The sequence below is a fragment of the Oncorhynchus kisutch genome, linkage group LG25 (assembly GCF_002021735.2).
Source record: "Oncorhynchus kisutch isolate 150728-3 linkage group LG25, Okis_V2, whole genome shotgun sequence".
NCBI classification, from domain to species: domain Eukaryota; kingdom Metazoa; phylum Chordata; class Actinopteri; order Salmoniformes; family Salmonidae; genus Oncorhynchus; species Oncorhynchus kisutch.
This window is the reverse complement of record NC_034198.2, coordinates 3,192,810-3,218,444: the sequence shown is the minus strand read 5'-3', so window position 1 is coordinate 3,218,444 and position 25,635 is coordinate 3,192,810. Positions and strand designations below refer to the sequence as shown.

The window sequence follows — 25,635 nt, the reverse complement described above, 5'->3', positions numbered from 1 at the left end:
TGAAACAGCCGTGACAGCACAGGTGGACAGATCTACGTTCTTCAGACAGATATATTCTGCTCTCCATAGACCCACAGATTCTCCTGCCATGATGAACAATGGCTAGGAGCCCAAACCCACATATTTTAACAGGAACGCTTTAAAAGGAATACTCCACAGAGACCTCAAACAGAAAAAAGTCCAAAACTGAAACATATTAGAAATATAGTACATTTTATGATATTAAGATGATTAAAAATATATATATATATACATATTCAGCATAAAATAGTATACCCAATCCTTAAAAAACTTAACTCCCATAGAGTAAATCTTACGCTGGGGGAGGTCACAGACTTTGACAAGATTCAATTACGGCTCAGATCACCCCAATGTTGGGCAGCTATGGTCGTGATTGCAAACATCTGTGGAACAGAGTGGGATGGGGGCATGGGAGTTTGGGCGGGTGGGCACGCTAGCTGGAGCCCCAGCCCAGCAGCTTGCCTTGGCACAGGGATGAAACAGCACATCTCAGATCACACTCCCAGATTATACAGTATGTGGCTCACACAGACCCATACATACACAAAACGCATGTACGCACACGCAAACACCACACAAACACCACACACACACACTGCCAGCAGAAGGTTCCCGGGGTTCCAACATTACTCTGCTGATGCTGTGGATATGACTGTCTTAAAATATTGTTTTTAGTGTTTGCGTGTCTTTTCTTGCTGCCATAAAACCAAATAATGGCTTAATAGAAAAACACCAACTAAACCTCGACAAACCACTCAAATGAATCAGACACATCCAATCAACAAAGTCAAACGATTCCAAAAGGAAAACTACTAAATGACCTACCACCAATAATAAGGGAAACATCTACTGCACCTGATGCCCCATTCAGACACACACAAAGGCGCTGTCAGCTTCGCCATACATGCCCCCGACAGTGGCTCAGGCTAACCACCCAAAAGGCACCATTTCATAGAGCTGCTTGTGACAACAACACAGGCACTCAGAGAAAGCCAAAGGTGTCTGTCTGACATATGGACACTCACGGACACACCAGTGCCCTCTAGGGCCCAACATCAGAACTGACACCTATGGGTCTCCCTCCAAAAGTGGAAATATGTAGACATACACACACATACATCTCATGCCTAGAAGTGACTATAAGTTATTACATTCTAACGTGCTATGTTTTTAAGATTCCATGTGACCTTGCAACCTGAACCGATGTGTTTGTGTGTGAAAATTAAGTAATCATGATCTGGTGTCTTAATGTCTTGTGATGAATATGTGGTGGAGTGGAAGAGGAGAGATAACCAGGAGAGAGAGAGAGAAAGAGAGAAGGAAGGAAGGAGACACGAGTTGCCGGTTTTGGCGTTTGGGGCTCCTTCAGAGTTTCCAGAGTACAACACAGATATGTTTGCTTAGCACTTATTGATCTGTCCCAGGGGATGTGTCTGTGCTGGGTCTGGGTCTGACATGAGTAGAGCCCAACCAGACACACACACCCTCCTGGACCGCCCTGCTCTCTCCTGCAGCCCATCTGTCAAATCCCCCTAATTCCAGCTAATAGTTTACAAAAAAACAGAGGCCCACCAAAAATACTGAGCCCCCTTTGAAGACAGAAAGATTTTGTCAATAAAATGTCAAAAATCACTACAAAGTCTTTCCCCTCAAAAATCCCCCCCCCCTCAAAAAAAATACTATATATATAGAACACCTATTTCCAAGTCAAGCTTGCCTCAATATTGCTCTAGTGTATCCTGAGTAAACAAAACATGAAGATCACCTGCTCTTTCCATGACCAGACTGACCACGTGAATTCAGGTGAAAGTTATGATCCCTTATTGATGTCACTTGGAGACAGGTTAAAGAAGGATTTTTAAGCCTTGTGACAATTGAGACATGGATTGTGTACGTGTGTCATTCAGAGGGTGAATGGGCAAGACAAAATATTTAAGTGCCCTCAATTCAATATTACAAAAAAATAAAAAAATCCATATTGTGATAAATGGACATTTTTTTGCGTTAATAATACATCTGCGATAAATTTTGAAAAAACAAATTGTGGGGAGGTGCTAGAATTGGGCAATATGGACAAAAAGTCATATTGTGATAAATGCAACCCTTTTGTTGGATAACAAGAAATACTATGATATACAGTTGAAGTCGGAAGTTTACATACACTTAGGCTGGAGTCATTAAAACAGTTTTTCAACCACTCCACAAATGTATTGTTAACAAACTATAGTTTTGGCAAGTTGGTTAGGACATCTACTTTGTGCATGACACAAGTCATTTTTCCAACAATTGTTTACAGACAGATCACTTCACTTATAATTCACTGTATCACAATTCCAGTGGGTCAGAAGTTTACATAGACTAAGATTGTGCCTTTAAACAGCTTGGAAAATTTCAGGAAATTATGTCATGGCTTTAGAAGCTTCTGATAGGCTAATTGACATAATTTGAGTCAATTGGAGGTGTACCTGTGGATGCATTTCAAGGCCTACCTTCAAACTCAGTGCCTCTTTGCTTGAGATCATGGGGAAATCAAAAGAAATCAGCCAAGACCTCAGAAAAAATTTGTAAACCTCCACAAGTCTGGTTCATCTGTGTGAGCAATTTCCAAACGCCTGAAGGTACCACGTTCATCTGTACAAACAATAGTATGTAAGTATAAACACCATGGGACCACGCAGCCGTCATACCGCTCAGGAAGGAGACGTTCAGGAAGGAGACGTTCAGGAAGGAGACATTCTGTCTCCTAGAAATGAACGTACTTTGGTGCAAAAAGTGCAAAACAATACCAGAACAGCAGCAAAGGACCGTGTGAAGATGCTGGAGGAAACAGGTACACAAGTGTCTATATCCACAGTAAAACGATTCCTATCGACATAACCGCCTTGGTTAGGATCGCCCGGTTGGTGACCACCGGTCAACACTAATGAATAGCTAGAGGGAAGAGCAAAAGGACTGGCTGGGGAAAGAGCTAACCTGGGCAGGGCAGGGCAGGGGTGAGCAGAGCTATCACCGGTAGAGAGCCAGGACTGGAGGGCTACAATGTCATAGAATAAATAGTTACGGTCAGGGATTCAACAGTCAAAGTCAGTTTTTTTGGTCAAAGTTAATATTAAACAGTCACCTTCATTAAGAGTTGTTTCATCACACTGTGATACCATGACCTGCCAGTCAGGCTCTCATACCACCATATCATCTTGGTAATACATCTTTGTAACTCTGTACTACCAGCATGCCATAGCCATAACAGCATCATCACTGTCACACCAATGCCCACTCACCATCCCTATCACTGTAAGTAAACTAACACTTGGCTCACACCACAGAACAAATTCTTGATTCAGTTCAGAACCAGAAGGTGGATTAAAAGTATATTTTAATAACCTTAAAGAAGTTTTAAATGCTCTGGGGCACGATGTATGTGTCACAAAAACGAAAGGCGCGCTTTCTCTTCAGCAACATAGTAGTGCTGGTTTCCAGTGGTATCAATGGCAAAAAAATGTTTTTGTTTGAATAAAATAAAACACATTTACTTCATGGTAGTCAGTAAGGGGGGGGGTGAATGTTCTGTTGGTCAGTTTCTCTTTCTGTCCACCTGCTCCTGACACCCCATTCTCCTTCTTGAACTCCCCTTTAAACCCAGCATCCCCCGGGGCATCTCCCCATCAGCTTAACCTTGTCATCACCCCACAGAGGATCATGACCTCAGCGCGCCCCCCCAAACACATCCCTAGCCCCGCGGCCAGAGGGGGGCTCCGGTGATACCCGGGGAACCCCGTCTTCCTAAAGATTTGGCAATCTCACACCTTCTCCCAGTCTAAACAAACACACACACCTTGGCCAGCACCACAGACGGCTGCTGCTACCCAGACGGTGGTGTCCCACAGGGGTTGTTGCTCGTCCCACTGCTTTCTGCAGCGCCATGAAGAAAATTAAAAAATTAAAAACAAGGGGAGGGGGCACTAAGAATGAGCTTTAGTGTGCCATGGGGACCTTTTTAACACTGAGGTGGAGACATTCTAGAATGAACCCTAAAGGGCCTTTTGGAACAATGGAATTAGGGACATGTTGGAATGAAACGGGGGTTTGGTGTCCCCACTGTTCTGTGATCAGGTATAGCATGCAAGTGTTTGCTGGAGCACACAGGAATTCAGTCTGAGAGTAATGGACAAAGGTGACATATCAACCCAGGCATAACGTTTCCTAAAGAGGGGTGGTGGGGGTGGGGAGAGGAGAACAGTGAGGGAGTTAGTGTTATGGGATAGAGTCGCGTGTGGTGGTAGAGGGTTGAGAGTAAGTAAGAGTGTAGTAAAAAGAGCTGGACAACAGGGAGCAGAGAGGGTGAGACAGTGACAGTGAGGAAGAGGGGTGCAGATGTGGGGGAAGTTAGAGGGAATGGGGGGTGCTGGGCTGGGTGGTGTTCCCTATGAGACACAACAGAGAGCTTTGGGTATGAAGTGGGTGTGAGAGGACAGGGTTGAGGGTCTGGGGGGGGGACGTCAGGGGACAGAGTAGGGTGGAAATAGAAAAATACACATTTCTTGGTCCAGCACTGCAATGGCCCGACTCTGTTCCCCTGGCCCTGTCACTCTCTCTCCCCTTAATAAGCAGATCTGGCACTGCTCAATATGATTTCAGGCCAGCAGCGCTATCACCACTGGCATACTGTAACATAATTACTTGTAGAATGCTCGTGAAATACTCTACTTGACCAAAAGTATGTGGACATCTGCCAGTCAAACATCTCATTCCAAAATCATAGGGATTCATTGCTGCTATAACAGCCTCCACTCTTCTGGGAAGGCTTTCCACTAGATGTTGGAATATTGCTGCAGGGACTTGCTTCAATTCAGCCACAAGAGCATTAGTGAGGTCACTGATGTTGGGTGAATAGACCTGGCTCACAGTCGGCATTCCAATTCATCCCAAAAGTGTTCGATGGGGTTGACATCATGGCTCTTTGCAGGCCAGTCAAGTTATTCCACACCGATCTCAACAAACCATTTCTGTATGGACCTCGCTTTGTGCACGGGGGCATTCTCATGCTGAAACAAGAAAGGGCTTTCCCCAAACTGTTGCCACAAAGTTGGAAGCGCAGAATCGTCTAGAATGTCATTGTATGGGTTCGATCCCAGGCTGTGTAACATTCGGCCGTGACCGGGAGACTCATGAGGCGGCGCACAATTGGCCCAGCATTGTCTGGGTTAAGGGATGTTTGGCCAGTCAGGACTTCCTTGTCCCATCGCGCTCTAGCGACTCCTTGTGGCGGGCCGGGTGCCTGCAAGCTGACCTCGGTCGCCAGTTGGACGATGCTTCCTCCGGCACATTGGTGCGGCTGGCTTCCGGGTTCAGCGAGCAGTGTGTCAAGAAGCAGTGCTGCTTGGCAGGGTTGTGTTTTGGAGGACGCATGGCTCTCGACCTTCGCCTCCCCTGAGTCCGCAGGGGAGTTGCAGCGATGGGACAAAACTGTAATTACCAAATGGGTATCATGAAATTGTGGAGAAAAAGGGGTAACATTTTTAAAAAGAATGTCATTGTATGCTGTAGCGCTAAGATTACCCTTCACTGGGCCTAGCCCGAACCATGAAAAACAGCCCCAGACCATTATTCCTCCTCCACCTAACTTTATAGTTGGCACTATGGATTTAGGCAGGTAAAGTTCTCCTGGCATCTGCCAAACCGTCAGACTGCCAGATGGTGAAGCGTGATTCATCACTCCAGAGAATGCGTTTCCACTGCTCCATGGTCCAATGGCGGCAAGCTTTACACCACTCTAGCCGACGCTTGGCATTGCACATGATGAACTTAGGCTTGTGTGCAGCTGCTCGGCCATGGAATCCCCTTTCATGAAGCTCCCGATGTACAGTTATTGTGCGGACGTTGCTTCCAGAGGCAGTTTGGAACTCGGTAGTGAGTGTCGCAACCGAAGACAGATCATTTTTACTCTCTACGTGCTTCAGCACTCGGCGGTCCTGTTCTGTGACCAACCACTTCATGGCTGAGCCGTCGTTGCTCCTAGATGTTTCCACTTCACAATAGCAGCACTTACAGTTGACCAGGACAGCTCTAACAGGGCAGATATTTGACGAACTGACTTGTTGGAAAGGTGGCATCCTATGACGGTGCCACGTTGAAAGTCACTGACCTCTTCAGTAAGGCCATTCTCATGCCAATATTTGTCTATGGAGATTGCATGGCTGTGTGCTCAATGTTATACACCTGTCAGCAATGGGTGTGGCTGAAATGGCCGAATCCACTCATTTGAAACGGTGTCCACATACTTTTAATGATGTAATGTCCCTTTGAAGAGAAATGCTGATTATTTTTTTGACATATCAAAAATCCACATTCACTTGATCAAATGACACAGTAATCCCATAGAATGTAATCTGTTAACATGAACAAGGTCACAAAAATGACTACAATTTCACTTGGTAAGCTTTCAGAGTGTCTAGATGGTGTTTGAGGTAAGGGCAATCACTGCCAAATGACATTCTTGGAGCTGTTGTCATTCACTGTTAAGACATTCATTATTCATAGGGGAGTGCAGAAAACATCATGTTGGGTTGAGTGTGGAGGAGTCCTGCGTGTAGAGCTAATGAAACAGAAATCACAAATATTGCTGCTGCAGTAAGATGGCGCCAAAGAGGATGGTTGCCATTTCATGGGCTCTTAACCAACCGTGCTATTATGTTGTTGTGTTGAATTTGTTGTAACTTATTTTGTACATGATGTTGCTGCTACCGTCTCTTATGACAGAAAAGAGCTTCTGGACATCAGAACTGCGATTTCTCAACTTGAACTGGACAAAGAATTTCTCTCTAATGTGTCGGACGAGAGGGATTTAACTCCAGGCACCCGGTCGCGGAAAGAGATTGGAGTGTCTTGTGAGGATCCGCCGACGAGTGGCTAATCTGCCCTTGCCATCCGTACTACTGGCCAACATACAATCGCTGGAAAATAAATTGGATGAGCTAAAAGCACATATATCCAATGAACGAGACATTAAAAACTGTAATATCTTATGTTTAACCGAGTCGTGGCTGAACAACGACATGATTAACATACAGCTGGTGGGTTACACACTGTATCGGCAGGATAGAACAGTAGCCTCTGGTAAGACAAGGGGTAGGGGTCTGTGTATATTTGTAAACAACAGCTGGTGCACGATATCTAATGAAGTCTTGAGGTTTTTCTCGCCTGAGGTAGAGTATCTCATGATAAGCTGTAGACCACACTATCTACCTAGAGAGTTTTCAGCTGTATTTTTCGTAGCTGTCTACATACCACCACAGACCGATGCTGGCACTAAGACCGCACTCAATGAGCTGTATACCGCCATAAGCAAACAGGAAAATGCTTATCCAGAGGCGGTGCTCCTAGTGGCCGGGGACTTTAATGAAGGGAAACTTAAATCTGTTTTACCTCATTTCCATCAACATGTCAAATGTGCAACCAGAGGGAAAAACATTCAAGACCTCCTTTACTCCACACACAGAGATGCATGCAAAGCTCTCCCCTGACCTCCATTTGGCAAATCTGACCACAATTCTATCCTCCTGATTCCGACAAGCAAAAATTTAAGGTGGAAGCACCAGTGACTCAGTCAATAAAAAAGTGGTAAGATGAAGCAGATGCTAAGCTACAGGACTGTTTTGCTAGAACAGATTGGAATATGTCCCGGGATTCTTCCGATGGCATTGAGGAGTGGACCACATCAGTCACTGGCATCATCAATAAGTGCATCGATGAAGTCATCCCCACAGTGACTGTACGTACATACCCAACCAGAAGCCATGGATTACAGGCAACATCCGCACTGAGCTGAAGAGTTGAGCTGCTGCTATCAAGGAGCGGGACTCTAACCCGGAAGCTTATATGAAATCCCGCAATGCCCTCTCACGAACCATCAAACAGGCAAAGCATCAATACAGGACTAAGATTGAATCATATTACACCGGCTCCGATGCTCGTTGAATGTGGCAGGGACTGCAAACTATTACAGACTACAAAGGGAAACACTGCCGATAGCTGCCCAGTGACATGAGCCTACCAGACGAGCTAAATGACTTCTATGCTCGCTTCGAGGCAAGTAACACTGAAACATGCATGAGAGCACCAGCTGTTCCGGAAGTCTGTGTGATCACGGTCTTCGCAGCCGATGTGAGTAAGACCTTTAAACAGGTCAACATTCACAAGGCCGCAGGGCCAGACGGATTACCAGGACATGTACTCAGAGCATGCGCTGATCAACTGGCAAGTGTCTTCACTGACATTTTCAACCTCTCCCTGGCCGAGTCTGTAATACCAACACGTTTCAAGCAGATCATACTGCCCTTTCACACCTGGACAAAAGGAACACCTATGTGAGAATGCTATTCAGTAACTACAGCTCAGCGTTAAACCCCATAGTGCCATCAAAGCTCATCACTAAGCTAAGGACCCTGGGACTAAACATCTCACTCTGCAACTGGATTCTGGACATCCTGATAAGCGTAGGTAACAACACATCCGCCAACCTAATCCTTAACATGGGGGCCCCTCAGGGGTGCGTGCTCAGTCCCCTCCTGTACTTCCTGTTCACTCATGACTGCACGGCCAAGCACGACTCCAACACCATCATTAAGTTTGCCGATGACACAACAGTGGTAGGCCTGATCACCGACAACGACAAGACAGCATATAATGAGGAGGTCAGAGACCTGGCAGTGTGGTGGTGCCAGGACAACAACCTCTCCCTCAATGTGATCAAGACAAAGGAGATAATTGTGGACTACAGGAAAAGGAGGACCGAGCACACCCCCATTCTCATCGACGGGGCTGTCGTAGAACAGTTTGAGAGCTTCAAGTTCCTCGGTGTCCACTTCACCAACAAACTAACATGGTCCAAGCCCACCAAGACAGTCGTAAAGAGGGTACCACAAAGCCTATTCCCCCTCAGGAGACTGAAAAGATTTGGCATGGGTCCTCAGATCTTCAAAATTTCTACAGCTGCACCATCGAGAGCATGGTTGCATCACCGCCATGTATGGCAACTGCTCGGCCTCCGACCGCAAGGCACTACAGAGAATAGTGCATACGACCCAGTACATCACTGGGGCCAAGCTTCCTGCCATCAAGAATCTCTATACCAGGCGGTGTCAGAGGAAGGCCCTAAAAAAGATTCGAGCCACCCCAGTCAAAGACTATTCTCTCTGCTACCGCACGGCAAGCAGTACCGGAGAGGAAAGTCTAGGTCCAAGAGGCTTCTAAACAGCCTCTACCCCCAATCCATAAGACTACTGAACATCTAATCAAATGGATACCCAGACTACTTGCATTGCTCACCTCACGCTTTTAAGCTACTGCTACTCCCTGTTATTATATATGCTTAAGTCCCTTTAATAACTCTACCAAAATGTTTACAATACCATTCAAAAGTTTGGGGTCATTTCATGTCATTGTTTTTAAAAGAAAAGCAATTTTTTTGCCCATTAAAATAACATCAAATTGATCAGAAATACAGTGTAGACATTGTTAATGTTGTAAATGACTATTGATAGCTGGTAATGGCTGATTTGTTATGGAATATCTACTGTACATAGGCGTACATAAATCCCTTTATCAACAACCATCACTCCTGGGTTCCAATGGCACGTTGTGTTAGCTAATCAAAGTTTATCATTTTAAAAGGCTAATTGATCATTAGAAAATAATTTTGCAATTATGTTAGCACAGCTGAACACTGTTGTGCTGATTAAAGAATCAATAAAACTGGCCTTTAGACTAGTTGAGTATCTGGAGAATCAGCATTTGTGGATTCGACTACAGGCTCAAAATGTCCAGAAACAAAGAACTTTCTTCTCAAACTCATCAGTCTATTCTTGTTCTGAGAAATGAAGGCTATTCCATGCAAGAAATGACCAAGAAACTGAAGATCTCCTACTACTCTGTGTAGTACTCCCTTCACAGAACAGCGCAAAATGTCTCTAACCAGAAATAGAATAGAAAGAGGAGTGGGGGGCCCCGGTGCACAACTGACAAGCACATTAGAGTGTCTAGTTTGAGAAACAGATGCCTCACACGTCCTCAACTGGAAGCTTCAATAAATAGTACCCGCAAAACACCAGTCTCAAAGTCAACAGTTAAGAGGTGACTCCGGGATACTCCGGGATACTCCGGGATACTATCCTTCTAGGCAGAGTTGCAAAGAAAAAGCCATATCTCAAACTGGCCAATAACAAGAAAAGATTAAGATGGGCAAAAGACCACAGACACTGGACAGAGGAAGAAAAACTGAAAAGATTCTGGAGGAGTGCTTGATGCCACCTGTCCAGCATGGTGGAGGCAATGTGATGGTCTGGGATGCTTTTGTGGTGGTAAAGTGGGAGATTTGTACAGGGTAAAAGGGATCTTGAAGAAGGAAGACTCCATTTTGCAACACCATGCCATATCGTGTGAACTGCGCTTAATTGGAGTCAATTTCCTCCTACAACAGGAAAATGGCCCGCAGCACAGCTCCAAACTATGCAATAACTATTTAGGAAAGAAGCAGTCAGCTGATATTCTGTCTGAAATGAAGTGGCCAGCACAGTCACCGGATCTCAACCCTATTGAGCTGTTGTGGGAACAGCTTGACCGTATGGTACGTAAGAAGTGCCCATCAAGCCAATCCAACTTGTGGGAGGTGCTTCAGAAAGCATGGGGTGAAATCTCTTTAGATTACCTCAACAAATTGACAACTAGAATGCCAAAGGTCTGCAAGGATTTTTTGCTGCAAATGGAGGATTCTTTGACGAAAGCAAAGTTTGAAGGACACAATTATTATTTCAATTAAAAATCATTATTTATAATCTTGTCAACGTCTTGACTATAGTTCCTATTAATTTTGCAACTAAGTGACCACAAACTTTTGAACGGTAGTGTATATTACCTCAATTACTTCGACTAACCGGTGCCCCCCACATTGACTCTGTACCGGTACCCCCAGTATATAGCCTCGCTACTTTTATTTTACTGCTGCTCTTTAATTATTTATTTTCTTATTTGTTTAGGTATTTTTCTTAAAACGTCATTGTTGGATAAGGGCTTGTAAGTAAGCATTTCACTGTGACAAATTTTATTTCATGTTTTATTTGATTTGAGTTTCAGTGCACTGTAAAGTCTGTTGAGCAATGTAGGGTTGGGGATGGGTTGCATTTGGCATTATGTAACTCCACAAGAACATTTCACCCTCATCCTCACTTGTGTAAGCAGCAAGTCATCTGGTTTATTCAGGCAGCACAGACATCTAGCCTTAATGTAGTCAAATCTCATTTGAACTCTCTCTTTCTCCATCTGCAATGCTGAGAACATTACAGCAACTTCGGAGAGAACACAGATTAAGGAACTTTTTAAGATAGCATTAGGGAAAGATTTGTTGAAAATGGGAGAAAATGTCCTCACTTGGGGGATTATAAATAGTCATACGGAAAATGACTAATTCATGTGTTGCTTTCAAATGTTTTGTAAACATCAATAAATAGAAAATATTGTTATGCTACTTGTCAAAAAGAGACCCAGAATGGTGAAGAGAGGGAGAGAGCAAGACAGGATGAGAGAGAGAGAGAGAGCAAGACAGGATGAGAGAGAGAGAGAGAGAGAGAGAGAGAGAGAGAGAGAGAGAGAGAGAGAGAGAGAGAGAGAAAGAGACCCAGAATGGTGAAGAGAGGGAGAGAGCGAGACAGGATGAGAGAGAGAGAGAGAGCGAGAGAGAGAGAGAGAGAGAGACCCAGAATGGTGAAGAGAGGGAGAGAGCGAGACAGGATGAGAAGGAGAGAGAGAGCAAGACAGGATGAGAGAGAGAGAGAGAGAGCGAGAGAGAGAGAAAGAGACCCAGAATGGTGAAGAGAGGGAGAGAGCGAGACAGGATGAGAGAGAGAGAGAGAGCGAGAGAGAGAGAGAGAGACCCAGAATGGTGAAGAGAGGGAGAGAGCGAGACAGGATGAGAAGGAGAGAGAGAGAAATAGGTCTGGATATACACAGTGTACAAAACATTAGGAACACCTTGCTAATGAGTTGCACCCCTTTTGCACTCAGAACAGCCTCCATTCGTCTACAAGGTGTCAAAAGCGTTCCACAGGGATGCTGGCCCATGTTGACGCCAATGCTTACCACAGTTGAGTCAAGTTGGCTGGATGTCCTTTGGGTGGTGGACCATTCTTGATGCGCATGGGAACGTGGAAAACCCAGCTGTTCTTCACACACTCTGACTGGTGTGCCTGGCTCCTAATACCATACCCCATTCAAAGGCACTTAAATTTTGTGTCTTGCCTATTTAAACTCTGAAGGTCTAAACATACTTCTTACCCTGTCTCCTCCCCTTCACCTACACTGATTGTGTTTTGTACACTCAGTGTAGAACGATAATGAAGAGAGTAGACTCCACTCTCAGTCGCATTAAATTTGGACGGTCCTTCCAACATGATGACAATTGAATGATGAGTATTCGCACAGACCAGACAATTGAATGATGTTTCTATAATAATTTGTACAAAGTTGCAAAAACTGAGTACTGAAGAATTCCCATCCATACTTAAACAGTCATTGTAAGTATATGTATTTTGTGGGTATTCATATACCTTACTGTCAAGGGATAATATACAAAATGATGTAGACACTAGCACACACAGTGCATTTGAAGTATTTAGATCCTTTTTCCACATTTTGTTACAATACAACCATATTCTAAAATGGATTAAAATGTATATTTTCCTTATCAATCTACACACAATATCCCATAATGACAAAAAAAAAGAAAGATTTATAGGCATTTTTGAAATGTATAAAAAATATAAAAAATTAACTGAAATATATATATTTTTTTTACAGCCTCAAGTCTTTTTGGGTATGACGCTACAAGCTTGGCACACCTGTATTTGGGGAGCTTCTCCCATTCTTCTCTGCAGATCCTCTCAAGCTCTGTCAGGTTGGATGGGGAGCGTTGCTGCACAGCTATTTTCAGGTTTCTCCAGAGATGTTCTATCGGATTCAAGTCCGGGATCTGGCTGTGCTACTCAAGGACATTCAGAGACTTGTCCCAAAGCCACACCTGCGTTGCCTTGGCTGTGTGTTTAGGACCGTTGTCCTGTTGGAAGGTGAACCTTCACCCCAGTCTGAAATCCAGAGCGCTCTGGAACAAGTTTTCATCAGGACCTCTCTTTGCTCCATTCATCTTTCCCTCCATCCTGACGAGTCTCCCAGTCCCTGCCGCTGAAAAATGATGCTGCCACCACCATGCTTCACTGTAGGGATTGTGTCAGGTTTCCTCCAGCCGTGACTGTTGGAATTCAGGTCAAAGTGTTCAATCTTGGTTTCACCAGACCAGAGAATCTTGTTTCTCATGGTCTGAGAGTCGTTAGGTGCATTTTGGCAAACTCCAAGCGGGCTGTCATGTGCCTTTTACTGAGGAGTGGCTTCCATCTGGCCACTACCATAAATGCCTGATTGGTTGAGTGCTGCAGAGATGGTTGTCCTTCTGGAAGGTTATCCCATCTCCACAGAGGAACTCTATTGCTCTGTCAGAGTGACCATTGGGTTTTTGCTCACTTCTCTGGCCAAGCCTCTTCTCCCCCGATTGCTCAGGTTGCCGGGCGGCCAGCTCTAGGGAGAGTCTTGGTGGTTCCAAACGTCTTCCATTTAAGAATGATGGAGGCCACTTTGTTCTTGGGGACCTTCAATGATGCAGAAATGTTTTGGTATCCTTCCCCAGATCTGTGCCTCGTCACAATCCTGTCTCGGAGCTCTATGGACAATTCTTTCGATCTCATGGCATGGTTTTTGCTCTGACATGCACTGTCAACTGTGGTACCTTATATAGACAGGTGTTTCCCTTTCCAAATCATGTCCAATCAATTGAATTTACTACAGGTGGACTCCAATTAAGTTGTAGAAACATCTCACGGATGATCAATGGAAACAGGATGCACCTGAGTTCAATTTCAAGTCTAATAGCAAAGGGTCTGAATACTTATGTAAATAAGTTTGCCATTTGCAAAAATGTCTAAAAACTTGTTTTCGCATCGTCATTATGGGGTATTGTGTGTAGATTGCTGAGGAACATGTTTTATTTAATCCATTTTAGAATAAGGCTGTAACGTAACAAAATGTGGAAAAAGTCAAGGGGTCTGAATACTTTCCGAAGGCACTGTATAAGCATGCTGATGTCATTAGCTTTGAGATACCGAGTCAGATCTGCCCATGTCACTGATTTAAGTGGGCAAAGCTGATGGCATCTCTTTGTAAAACCATACTAACATAATGAATGCTACTATATTAGGAATTACTATGTCTATTTACTGTGCACATACCTGCTCACCAACAAGGGTCAACAATAAAGAATTGATCCCAAAATGGAAAATAAGCGAGTGAAAAGAGTGGAAAAGCGCAGAATCTAAAAGAACAATCAAAACAGATAGAAAATGCTGAATAGACCTGGGACTCACGTAAACACTCGTTGGCCTCACGGGTGCTGGCCCTCTGCCACGGCCGGTCGCAGTGGAAGGGCTTGCAGAGGTCGCACTCGGGCCCCTCCGTGTTGTGTTTACAGTCGCACACCAGCTTGCCCTCCTTGTCCTTGAGGCAGCGTGAGGCGTGCCCGTTGCACTTACACCTCCCGCCCACCTGGAAGTCCCCCACCGCGTAGAAGTACGCCGGCAGAGACGCGGACGGTGCCATTGGGTCCTCGTCCGGCTGGCCCCCGCCTATCCCCGCCCCTTCTCCTGTCCCTATTTCGCGGGGCAGCTGGGGCCGACTGAAGACCACACGGATGTCGGTGACTGATACCCAGTCCTGGAGCACAGGGCTGTTGTCAAAGTCTTTCCCGGAGGGCCGCCCGTCCAGAGTGCTGAAGGCAATGAGCCCTCCGGAAAGTGGGTAGAGGTCAGTGTGGCCATCGGTACAAAGGGCCTCCTGCTCATTCTGCTTTGTGATGGCCGCCTTGTTAGGCCGGTTGTACATGCGCCGGCACTGGGAAGAATAGTACTGGTAAGGAGTCCAGCTCTTGCCGTAGTCCATGCTCTTGTAGATTGCCAATGACTCTGGGCGGGGCGAGCAGAACTGCAAGCTGACGTAGGTGATCTCAAACTTCTTTCCCAGCGACAGGGTGAGGTTGACGTTGTTTGGCGAGGTGTGCAGATTCTCCGACTGCCAGCAGGTGAGGTTGTGGGCCGAGTTGAGGTCGGTGAGGTAGGAGGGCGGGCGGGCACGCCATGGGTCCGCTGCGTCGCAGATCTGGCAGGTGCGCACTGAAGGCCGCTCCTCACCGTGCTCCACCATGCTACAAGAGCGCGACGACGTCGGCCAGCCGCACACACTGGACACGGCCACCTCCTTGCCAAAGGCGGCGTTGATGAACTCGGGGATGCAACGGCGGGCGGCGCCTGCGTCATCGTAGCAGGGATCTGGGGGTATCTGTTGCCCAGCAAAGGGGTTGGCGGCACCGTGAGGGGAGGCGGGGGAGGCAGAGCGTGCCAGGAGGCACAGTCCCAGCAAGCACCTCCAGGCTTCCCTCATTCTGCAGAGTGTCTATGCGAGGGAGTGTTTGTGTGTGAGAGGGAGTAGAAGGAGAGAATCCCAGCTCACAGACCCTTCCTTTAGGGTGACCGTGACCACCGCAATCTGTGCCAAGAGAGAGAAAAGCAAGAAAAAGATCAGTGCCATCGTGGCCATAAAAGGATTCAAAGCAACAAGCAACATTTTTGACACGCTTATTGATGAAAATATTCACAGTTCCGTAATGTAGTTATTCTCATGTCATTGTTGACACGTCCATTTGTCCCAAACACATCCAGTCATCCTATTGTCGTCAATTCAATCCTACTATATGTGCAAGCTTACTCATATCAGCTAAATATCACATTTGTGACATTTCAAAACACCTCAGAACCTTATGATGAGTAATGGAGTGTTTTCATTAACTAAAACCTTGAGAAAGAGAGAAAGAGAGAGAGAGGAGAGATAGGAGAAGGAGGAGAGAGAGAGTGAGAGAAGGAAAGAGAAGAGAGAGATGGGGGAAGAGAGAGTAAGAGAAGGAGAAAGAGAATAACCATATAAAGAGAGACGTTAGGGGCCGGATTGGAGCGACTGTGCCCTGAATTTCAATGGTGCCACTCTTTCAGCACCTCCATTCAGTTCGTGGCAAGGCATTCTGGTCATGCTTCAGTGGTGCACGCGTCAGAAGTCACCCAATAATCCCCCCCGTTCAAAATATGCAGGCAGAGCCATCAGCCGCACGTGACCTTAGCCAATAACCAATTCAATAGTTAGTAAAAACTTTGACCTAAAAGGTAACTAAATAGGACCAAGTAATGTGCCTTCCTTTGGAGGTATTTACCACTTATCATTCTCAATCCAGCTTTACAGAGTAGGAATAACTAGCTGCACACAGTGTTAAACACAATATACTATTTATTTCCCCACTTGGCAATTGCAAAGTTATATGCCTATTGAACATATACCATGGTAGCTGCTATATGTAGGCTACGATGGCGCCAATGTGTTCTTTACAGATTCCATTGGCAGAGCTTGCTGTAACAAAGCCATTGGTTTGGACTGAAGGTTCTCTATAAATCTTTGTGATCATTGTTGAGCGGTCCTTGCAGTGTACGATCACAAATATGTTACTGGAACAGTAGCAACAGAACGTATGATGCAACAAATGCGTCTAAACAGCATTGTTGTCAAAAAGCATCTAAACAATGTTTTGTACTGATGGGAAATAAAGGGCTTCCCAACTTTGTTCCTCAAGTTCACATTTTATTGTAATGAACACGAGGGAGACAGAGAGCTGGTTTCAAGTGCAAAGTGCAGCAGGTGTTTAATGAAAGGGACCATAGGGCGAGGCAGGTAGCTGGGTCCAGGGGCAGGCAGAAGGTCAAACAATACCTCACAGTGCTGGGGTGCAAGGAACTGAACTGAATAGTGTGGGATGATGACATGCAGGTGTCTGAACAGGCGATTAGAATTCCGGGCGATTGGGATCTGGAGAGTGAGCTGGAAAGTGGGCTGCGTCTTGGGGATCTAAGTGTTTGGGAGTGTGATTTGGACGCAGACGTTACATTTATTGTAAAATATAAATGCCATCTTCATCATCCAAGCATCACATGGAACACATCCACAGCCAAACTCATTCCATAAACCAGTCTAAATATCAGGTTGCGCGGACAAAAAAAACTAAACAGAAGTCAGTGACCTAACAGCTAGACTTGTTTACAATGTACCACATCTCTGGTGAGCACAAGGGACTAATGTCATGTTGTTTAGAAAAGAGATGCGTGTCAGCTAAGCTAACAGCAGCTAAATTCTTCACGATGGTAGCCATGTTTGTTTATGTTTGACTTCCCGAAAACTCCCGAATCCCAGAATGCCATTTTAAAACGCAAATGAACTAAATCAAAGATGGCTGCGCCCATTGTCCAAAAAATATTAACTTAGTTTAGCAACTTTTAAGCATATTACAAACCTTCAATGTACTTGTTACAGTGTCTACAAGAACCAGAGCACATGACTTGACAAGTCATGTACTGTTTTTGACAAATCACAAAGCAAATCAAACGTTATCATCTCACAGATCATCACCCCAAATACAAGCCTACTGCCTAGCCGTAGCACGAAAGCTAAACAGGGATGAAAACATTTTAGGTGGTTTTGTGGGGGGTTCAAGTCCATGGGGTAGAAATGGGAAAGGTATCGTGGGGGGGGGGGATATGATGCAGGAAATATTACTTTGATGGGGAGGGGTATCAATAAATGGGGGGCAAACACTGGAGTTTATACACTAAATAAAAATAAAACCCATGGAAAGGGTTTACAATCTGATGCTGCGTTCAAAACAACTGGGAACTCAGAAATCTCTGACTTCTGACTACAGTGTATTCAAGACAACTGGGAACTCGGGCCTCTTTCTAGAGCTTCAACTTTCCAACCTGTAGATCACTGAGGTCATAGTTTGACCTAGTATTTTTCAGAGATCACAGTTGTCTTCAAAGTATAAGTCAGTCGATTGAACTATCCCTTATTATAACATGTTTTGTCTGACAGACGCTTACGTACCAGAATGCATTGTATGATGTCAACAAACATGGCGCCACACACAGCCAGCAAAAAGCTTAGCATTAGCTCATCATAATCAGTACAACCTTAAAAAAGTATTTTACACACATCATATGTATCCATTACAATCTATTGGAATGCATGATTTGTCACCAGTACTTGAAAGCATTAAATGCATTATGATCCATACAGAGAAATGGTGTGAAAAAGTACAAACAAAAACGCAATATACAGAAAATAAGCCACTTACTGTGATAGGAATGCATACATGTCCAAAGTCCAATTTGTAAGGAAAACAATGAAGGCAATGCAGGTTCCAGACAAAAAATGTGCTGTGGGGAAAAGTCTGTACAAGGCCGGTTCTGACAAAATATGCACAATGTCTTCATACTTGATCTGGAGAAACACTAGGGAAGTGATTGGGCTCTTGAAGGCTCAGTAAAACCTCAAACATAAATTGTCACATGTTAAGGTTAGCCTGCTGTAACTACAAATGTGTTCTTCTGTATGAGGGTTAACTGTCCTATTGCATAACAATCACATTTTGGAACAGTGAGTGTGTTCTGACATCACAAGCATCAAAGAAAACTCCCGCTGGGGCAACTGTTAGAGATATTTGGAACTCACGAGTGAAAAGGTTAAAAAGGGACAGGCGGCTATTTGATTTATTTGAAGTTATGGTACATAAGACATTTATAGTTACAGTAGATATAAGGGCACAAGGCCCAGATGCAGACACAAGAGGCAGATGGTTTGAGTCTTTGATATTTATTACATCCAAAAGGGGTAGGCAAGAGAATGGTCATGGACAGGCAAAAGGTCAAAACCAGTTCAGAATGCAGGAGGTACAGTGTGGTAGGCAGGCTCGAGGTCAGGCAGAAAGGTCAGGCAGGTGGGTACAGAGTTCAGGAAACAGGCAAGGGTCAAACCGGGAGGACTAGTAAAAGAGAATAGAAAAGGCAGGAGCTTGGGAAAAACATGCTGGTTGACTTGGAACATACAAGATGAACTGGCACAGAGAGACAGGAAACAGGGATATATACATCAGGGATAACAAACAACACCTGGAGGGGGTGGAGACAATCACAAGGACAGGTGAAACTGATCAGGGCGTGACAGTGGACTAACCTTAACATGTGGACTTGGATGTGTTAGTCATTTTAAAATGTTACATTAGCTTGTAAGGGGGTGGAGACAATCACAAGGACAGGTGAAACTGATCAGGGCGTGACAGTGGACTAACCTTAACATGTGGACTTGGATGTGTTAGTCATTTTAAAATGTTACATTAGCTTGTAAGGGGGTGGAGACAATCACAAGGACAGGTGAAACTGATCAGGGCGTGACAGTGGACTAACCTTAACATGTGGACTTGGATGTGTTAGTCATTTTAAAATGTTACATTAGCTTGTAAGGGGGTGGAGACAATCACAAGGACAGGTGAAACTGATCAGGGCGTGACAGTGGACTAACCTTAACATGTGGCCATGGATGTGTTAGTCATTTTAAAATGTTACATTAGCTTGTAAGGGGGTGGAGACAATCACAAGGACAGGTGAAACTGATCAGGGCGTGACAGTGGACTAACCTTAACATGTGGACTTGGATGTGTTAGTCATTTTAAAATGTTACATTAGCTTGTAAGGGGGCGGAGACAATCACAAGGACAGGTGAAACTGATCAGGGCGTGACAGTGGACTAACCTTAACATGTGGACTTGGATGTGTTAGTCATTTTAAAATGTTACATTAGCTTGTAAGGGGGTGGAGACAATCACAAGGACAGGTGAAACTGATCAGGGCGTGACAGTGGACTAACCTTAACATGTGGACTTGGATGTGTTAGTCATTTTAAAATGTTACATTAGCTTGTAAGGGGGTGGAGACAATCACAAGGACAGGTGAAACTGATCAGGGCGTGACAGTGGACTAACCTTAACATGTGGACTTGGATGTGTTAGTCATTTTAAAATGTTACATTAGCTTGTAAGGGGGTGGAGACAATCACAAGGACAGGTGAAACTGATCAGGGCGTGACAGTGGACTAACCTTAACATGTGGACTTGGATGTGTTAGTCATTTTAAAATGTTACATTAGCTTGTAAGGGGGTGGAGACAATCACAAGGACAGGTGAAACTGATCAGGGCGTGACAGTGGACTAACCTTAACATGTGGACTTGGATGTGTTAGTCATTTTAAAATGTTACATTAGCTTGTAAGGGGGTGGAGACAATCACAAGGACAGGTGAAACTGATCAGGGCGTGACAGTGGACTAACCTTAACATGTGGCCATGGATGTGTTAGTCATTTTAAAATGTTACATTAGCTTGTAAGGGGGTGGAGACAATCACAAGGACAGGTGAAACTGATCAGGGCGTGACAGTGGACTAACCTTAACATGTGGCCATGGATGTGTTAGTCATTTTAAAATGTTACATTAGCTTGTAAGGGGGTGGAGACAATCACAAGGACAGGTGAAACTGATCAGGGCGTGACAGTGGACTAACCTTAACATGTGGCCATGGATGTGTTAGTCATTTTAAAATGTTACATTAGCTTGTAAGGGGGTGGAGACAATCACAAGGACAGGTGAAACTGATCAGGGCGTGACAGTGGACTAACCTTAACATGTGGACTTGGATGTGTTAGTCATTTTAAAATGTTACATTAGCTTGTAAGGGGGTGGAGACAATCACAAGGACAGGTGAAACTGATCAGGGCGTGACAGTGGACTATCCTTAACATGTGGACTTGGATGTGTTAGTCATTTTAAAATGTTACATTAGCTTGTAAGGGGGTGGAGACAATCACAAGGACAGGTGAAACTGATCAGGGCGTGACAGTGGACTAACCTTAACATTAAAATGTTACATTAGCTTGTAAACTTTAAGCTATTTTCTGTATTACAAAAGTAATATTGAATTGTGTTTGGTTTTCAATGCAACCAAATATCATTTAAATGATATCTAATGCTTGGATAGTTTAATCTGAGCCACTGGCTAAATCCTATTCTTTAAAACTTCTTCAAGATCGGTGACCCATCCACAGGACGGTTGAGCTAACATAGGCTAATGTGATTAGCATGAAGTTGTAAGAAACAAAAATATTGCCAGGACATAGACATATCTGATATGGGCAGAAAGCTTAAATTCTTGTTAATCTAACTGCACTGTCTAATTTACAGTAGCTATTACAGTGAAAGAATACCATGCTAATGATTGAGGAGAGTGTACAATTATTAACTTGAAAATGTATGAATTAAACAATTAGGTACATGTGGGCAGTCTTGATACAACATATTGTATAGGTACGCAGGATTTCGCTGGATCACTCTAAAACCTTTCACATACAGTGCTGCCATCTAGTGGCCAAAGTCTAAATTGTGCCTGGGCTATAAAAATCATTATGCCTTTTACTTGCATTTCAAAGATGACGGTACAAAAAAAAAAAAGGGGTTTTTTTCTCTTTGTATTATCTTTAACCAGATCTAATGTGTTATATTCTCCTACATTCCTTTCACATTTCAAATCAAAATGTTATTAGCCACATGCGCCGAATACAACATTCACCTTACAGTGAAATGCTTAATTACAAGCCCCTAACCAACAATGCAGTTTAAAAAAATACAAATAAGAGTAAGAAAAAAGTAACAAGTAACTGAAGAGCAGCAGTAAAATAACAATAGCGAGACTACATAGAGAGGGGTTACCGGTACAGAGCCAATGTGCGGGAACACCGTTTAGTTGAAGTATTATGTACATGTAGATAGTTATTAAAGTGACTATATGTAGATGATAACAACAGAGAGTAGCAGAGGTGTAAAAAAGGGGGGGGGGCAATGCAAATAGTGATTTGATTAGGTGTTCAGGAGTCTTATGGCTCGGGGGTAGAAGCTGTTTAGAAGCCTCTTGGACCTAGACTTGGCGCTCCGGTACCGCTTGCAATGTGGTAGCAGAGAGAACAGTCTATGACTAGGGTGGCTGGAGCCTTTGACCATTTTTAGGGCCTTCCTCTTACACTGCCTGGTATAGAACTGGAACATGCTTAACACCCCAGCCATCCTACAATCTTGATGCCCTCAATCTCACACAAATTATCAATGAACCTACCAGGTACCTCCCCAAACCCGTAAACACGGGCACCCTCATAGATATCATCCTAACCAACTTGCCCTCTAATTACACCTCTGCTGTTTTCAACCAAGATCTCAGCGATCACTGCCTCATTGCCTGCATCCTTAATGGGTCAGTGGTCAAACCTGAAGACAAACAATGTATACGAAATGCTTCAGTCTGGTTTTAGACCACATCATAGCACTGAGACGGCACTTGTGAAGGTGGTAAATGACATTTTAATGGCATCGGACCGAGGCTCTGCATCTGTCCTCGTGCTCCTAGACCTTAGTGCTGCTTTTGATACCATCGATCACCACATTCTTTTGGAGAGATTGGAAACCCAAATTGGTCTACACGGACATGTTCTGGCCTGGTTTAGATCTTATCTGTCGGAAAGATATCAGTTTGTCTCTGTGAATGGTTTGTCCTCTGACAAATCAACTGTAAATTTCGGTGTTCAAGGTTCCGTTTTAGGACCACTATTGTTTTCACTATATATTTTACCTCTTGGGGATGTTATTCGAAAACATAATGTAAACTTTCACTGCTATGCGGATGACACACAGCTGTACATTTCAATGAAACATGGTGAAGCCCCAAAATTGCCCTCGCTAGAAGCATGTGTTTCAGACATAAGGAAGTGGATGGCTGCAAACTTTCTACTATTAAACTCGGACAAAACAGAGATGCTTGTTCTAGGTCCCAAGAAACAAAGAGATCTTCTGTTGAATCTGACAATTAATCTTAATGGTTGTACAGTCGTCTCAAATAAAACTGTGAAGGACCTCGGCGTTACTCTGGACCCTGATCTCTCTTTTGAAGAACATATCAAGACCATTTCGAGGACAGCTTTTTTCCATCTACGTAACATTGCAAAAATCAGAAACTTTCTGTCCAAAAATGATGCAGAAAAATTAATCCATGCTTTTGTCGCTTCTAGGTTAGACTACTGCAATGCTCTATTTTCCGGCTACCCGGATAAAGCACTAAATAAACTTCAGTTAGTGCTAAATACGGCTGCTAGAATCCTGACTAGAACCCAAAAATTTGATCATATTACTCCAGTGCTAGCCTCTCTACACTGGCTTCCTGTCAAAGCAAGGGCTGATTTCAAGGTTTTACTGCTAACCTACAAAGCATTACATGGGCTTGCTCCTACCTATCTCTCTGATTTGGTCCTGCCGTACATACCTATACGTACGCTACGGTCACAAGACGCAGGCCTCCTAATTGTCCCTAGAATTTCTAAGCAAACAGCTGGAGGCAGGGCTTTCTCCTATAGAGCTCCATTTTTATGGAACGGTCTGCCTACCCATGTCAGAGACGCAAACTCGGTCTCAACCTTTAAGTCTTTACTGAAGACTCATCTCTTCAGTGGGTCATATGATTGAGTGTAGTCTGGCCCAGGAGTCGGAAGGTGAACGGAAAGGCTCTGGAGCAACGAACCGCCCTTGCTGTCTCTGCCTGGCCGGTTCCCCTCTTTCCACTGGGATTCTCTGCCTCTAACCCTATTACAGGGGCTGAGTCACTGGCTTGCTGGGGCTCTCTCATGCCGTCCCTGGAGGGGGTGCGTCACCTGAGTGGGTTGATTCACTGTTGTGGTCATCCTGTCTGGGTTGGCGCCCCCCCCCCTTGGGTTGTGCCGTGGCGGAGATCTTTGTGGGCTATACTCAGCCTTGTCTCAGGATGGTAAGTTGGTGGTTGAAGATATCCCTCTAGTGGTGTGGGGGCTGTGCTTTGGCAAAGTGGGTGGGGTTATATCCTTCCTGTTTGGCCCTGTCCGGGGGTGTCCTCGGATGGGGCCACAGTGTCTCCTGACCCCTCCTGTCTCAGCCTCCAGTATTTATGCTGCAGTAGTTTATGTGTCGGGGGGCTGGGGTCAGTTTGTTATATCTGGAGTACTTCTCCTGTCCTATTCGGTGTCCTGTGTGAATCTAAGTGTGCGTTCTCTAATTCTCTCCTTCTCTCTTTCTTTCTCTCTCTCGGAGGACCTGAGCCCTAGGACCATGCCCCAGGACTACCTGACATGATGACTCCTTGCTGTCCCCAGTCCACCTGGCCATGCTGCTGTTCCAGTTTCAACTGACCTGAGCCCTAGGACCATGCCCCAGGACTACCTGACATGATGACTCCTTGCTGTCCCCAGTCTACCTGGCCATGCTGCTGCTCCAGTTTCAACTTCCACCTGACTGTGCTGCTGCTCTAGTTTCAACTGTTCTGCCTTATTATTATTCGACCATGCTGGTCATTTATGAACATTGAACATCTTGACCATGTTCTGTTATAATCTCCACCCGGCACAGCCAGAAGAGGACTGGCCACCCCACATAGCCTGGTTCCTCTCTAGGTTTCTTCCTAGGTATTGGCCTTTCTAGGGAGTTTTTCCTAGCCACCGTGCTTCTACACCTGCATTGCTTGCTGTTTGGGGTTTTAGGCTGGGTTTCTGTACAGCACTTTGAGATATCAGCTGATGTACGAAGGGCTATATAAATAAATTTGATTTGATTTGATTTGAAACGACCTCCACTCATCACTGTCAAACACTCCCTGAAACACTTCAGCGAGCAGGCCTTTCTAATCGACCTGGCCGGGGTATCCTGGAAGGATATTGATTTCATCCCGTCAGTAGAGGATAACTGGTTATTTTAAAAAAAGCCTTCCTAACCATCTTAAATAAGCATGCCACTTTCAAGAAATGTAGAACCAGGAACAGATATAGCCCTTGGTTCTCCCCAAACCTGACTGCCCTTAACCAACACAAAAACATCCTATGGCATTCTGCATTAGCATCGAACAGCCCCCGTGATATGCAGCTTTTCAGGGAAGCTAGAAACCAATATACACAGGCAGTTAGAAAAGCCAAGGCTAGCTTTTTCAAGCAGAAATTTGCTTCCTGCAACACTAACTCAAAAAGGTTCTGGGACACTGTAAAGTCCATGGAGAATAAGAACACCTCCTCCCAGCTGCCCACTGCACTGAAGATAGGAAACACTGTCACCACTGATAAATCCACTATAATTGAGAATTTCAATAAGCATTTTTCTACGGCTGGCCATGCTTTCCACCTGGCTACCCCTACCCCGGTCAACAGCACTGCACCCCCCACAGCAACTCGCCCAAGCCTTCCCCATTTCTCCTTCTCCCAAAGACAGTCAGCTGATGTTCTGAAAGAGCTGCAAAATCTGGACCCCTACAAATCAGGCGGGCTAGACAATCTGGACCCTTTCTTTCTAAAAATTATCTGCCGAAATTGTTGCCACCCCTATTACAAGCCTGTTCCCAAAGACTGGAAAGCAGCTGCGGTCATCCCCCTCTTCAAAGGGGGGGACACTCTTGACCCAAACTGCTACAAACCTATATCTATCCTACCCTGCCTTTTTGTCACCAAAGCCCCATATACTACCCACCATTTAGACCTGTACGCTCTCGTTG

General features: G+C 44.7%; 1 protein-coding gene across 1 annotated transcript in view; it reads right to left on the bottom strand.

Moving 5' to 3' along the window:
• Positions 1–25,635, bottom strand: part of LOC116357422 (netrin-3-like) — an 82,597-nt gene that overhangs the window by 22,693 nt on the left and 34,269 nt on the right. The window contains exon 2 of the mRNA XM_031804567.1: positions 14,481–15,654. Coding sequence (XP_031660427.1) covers positions 14,481–15,549 — 1,069 coding nt within the window. The 5' untranslated portion in view covers positions 15,550–15,654. The remainder of the gene's footprint in view (positions 1–14,480; positions 15,655–25,635) is intronic.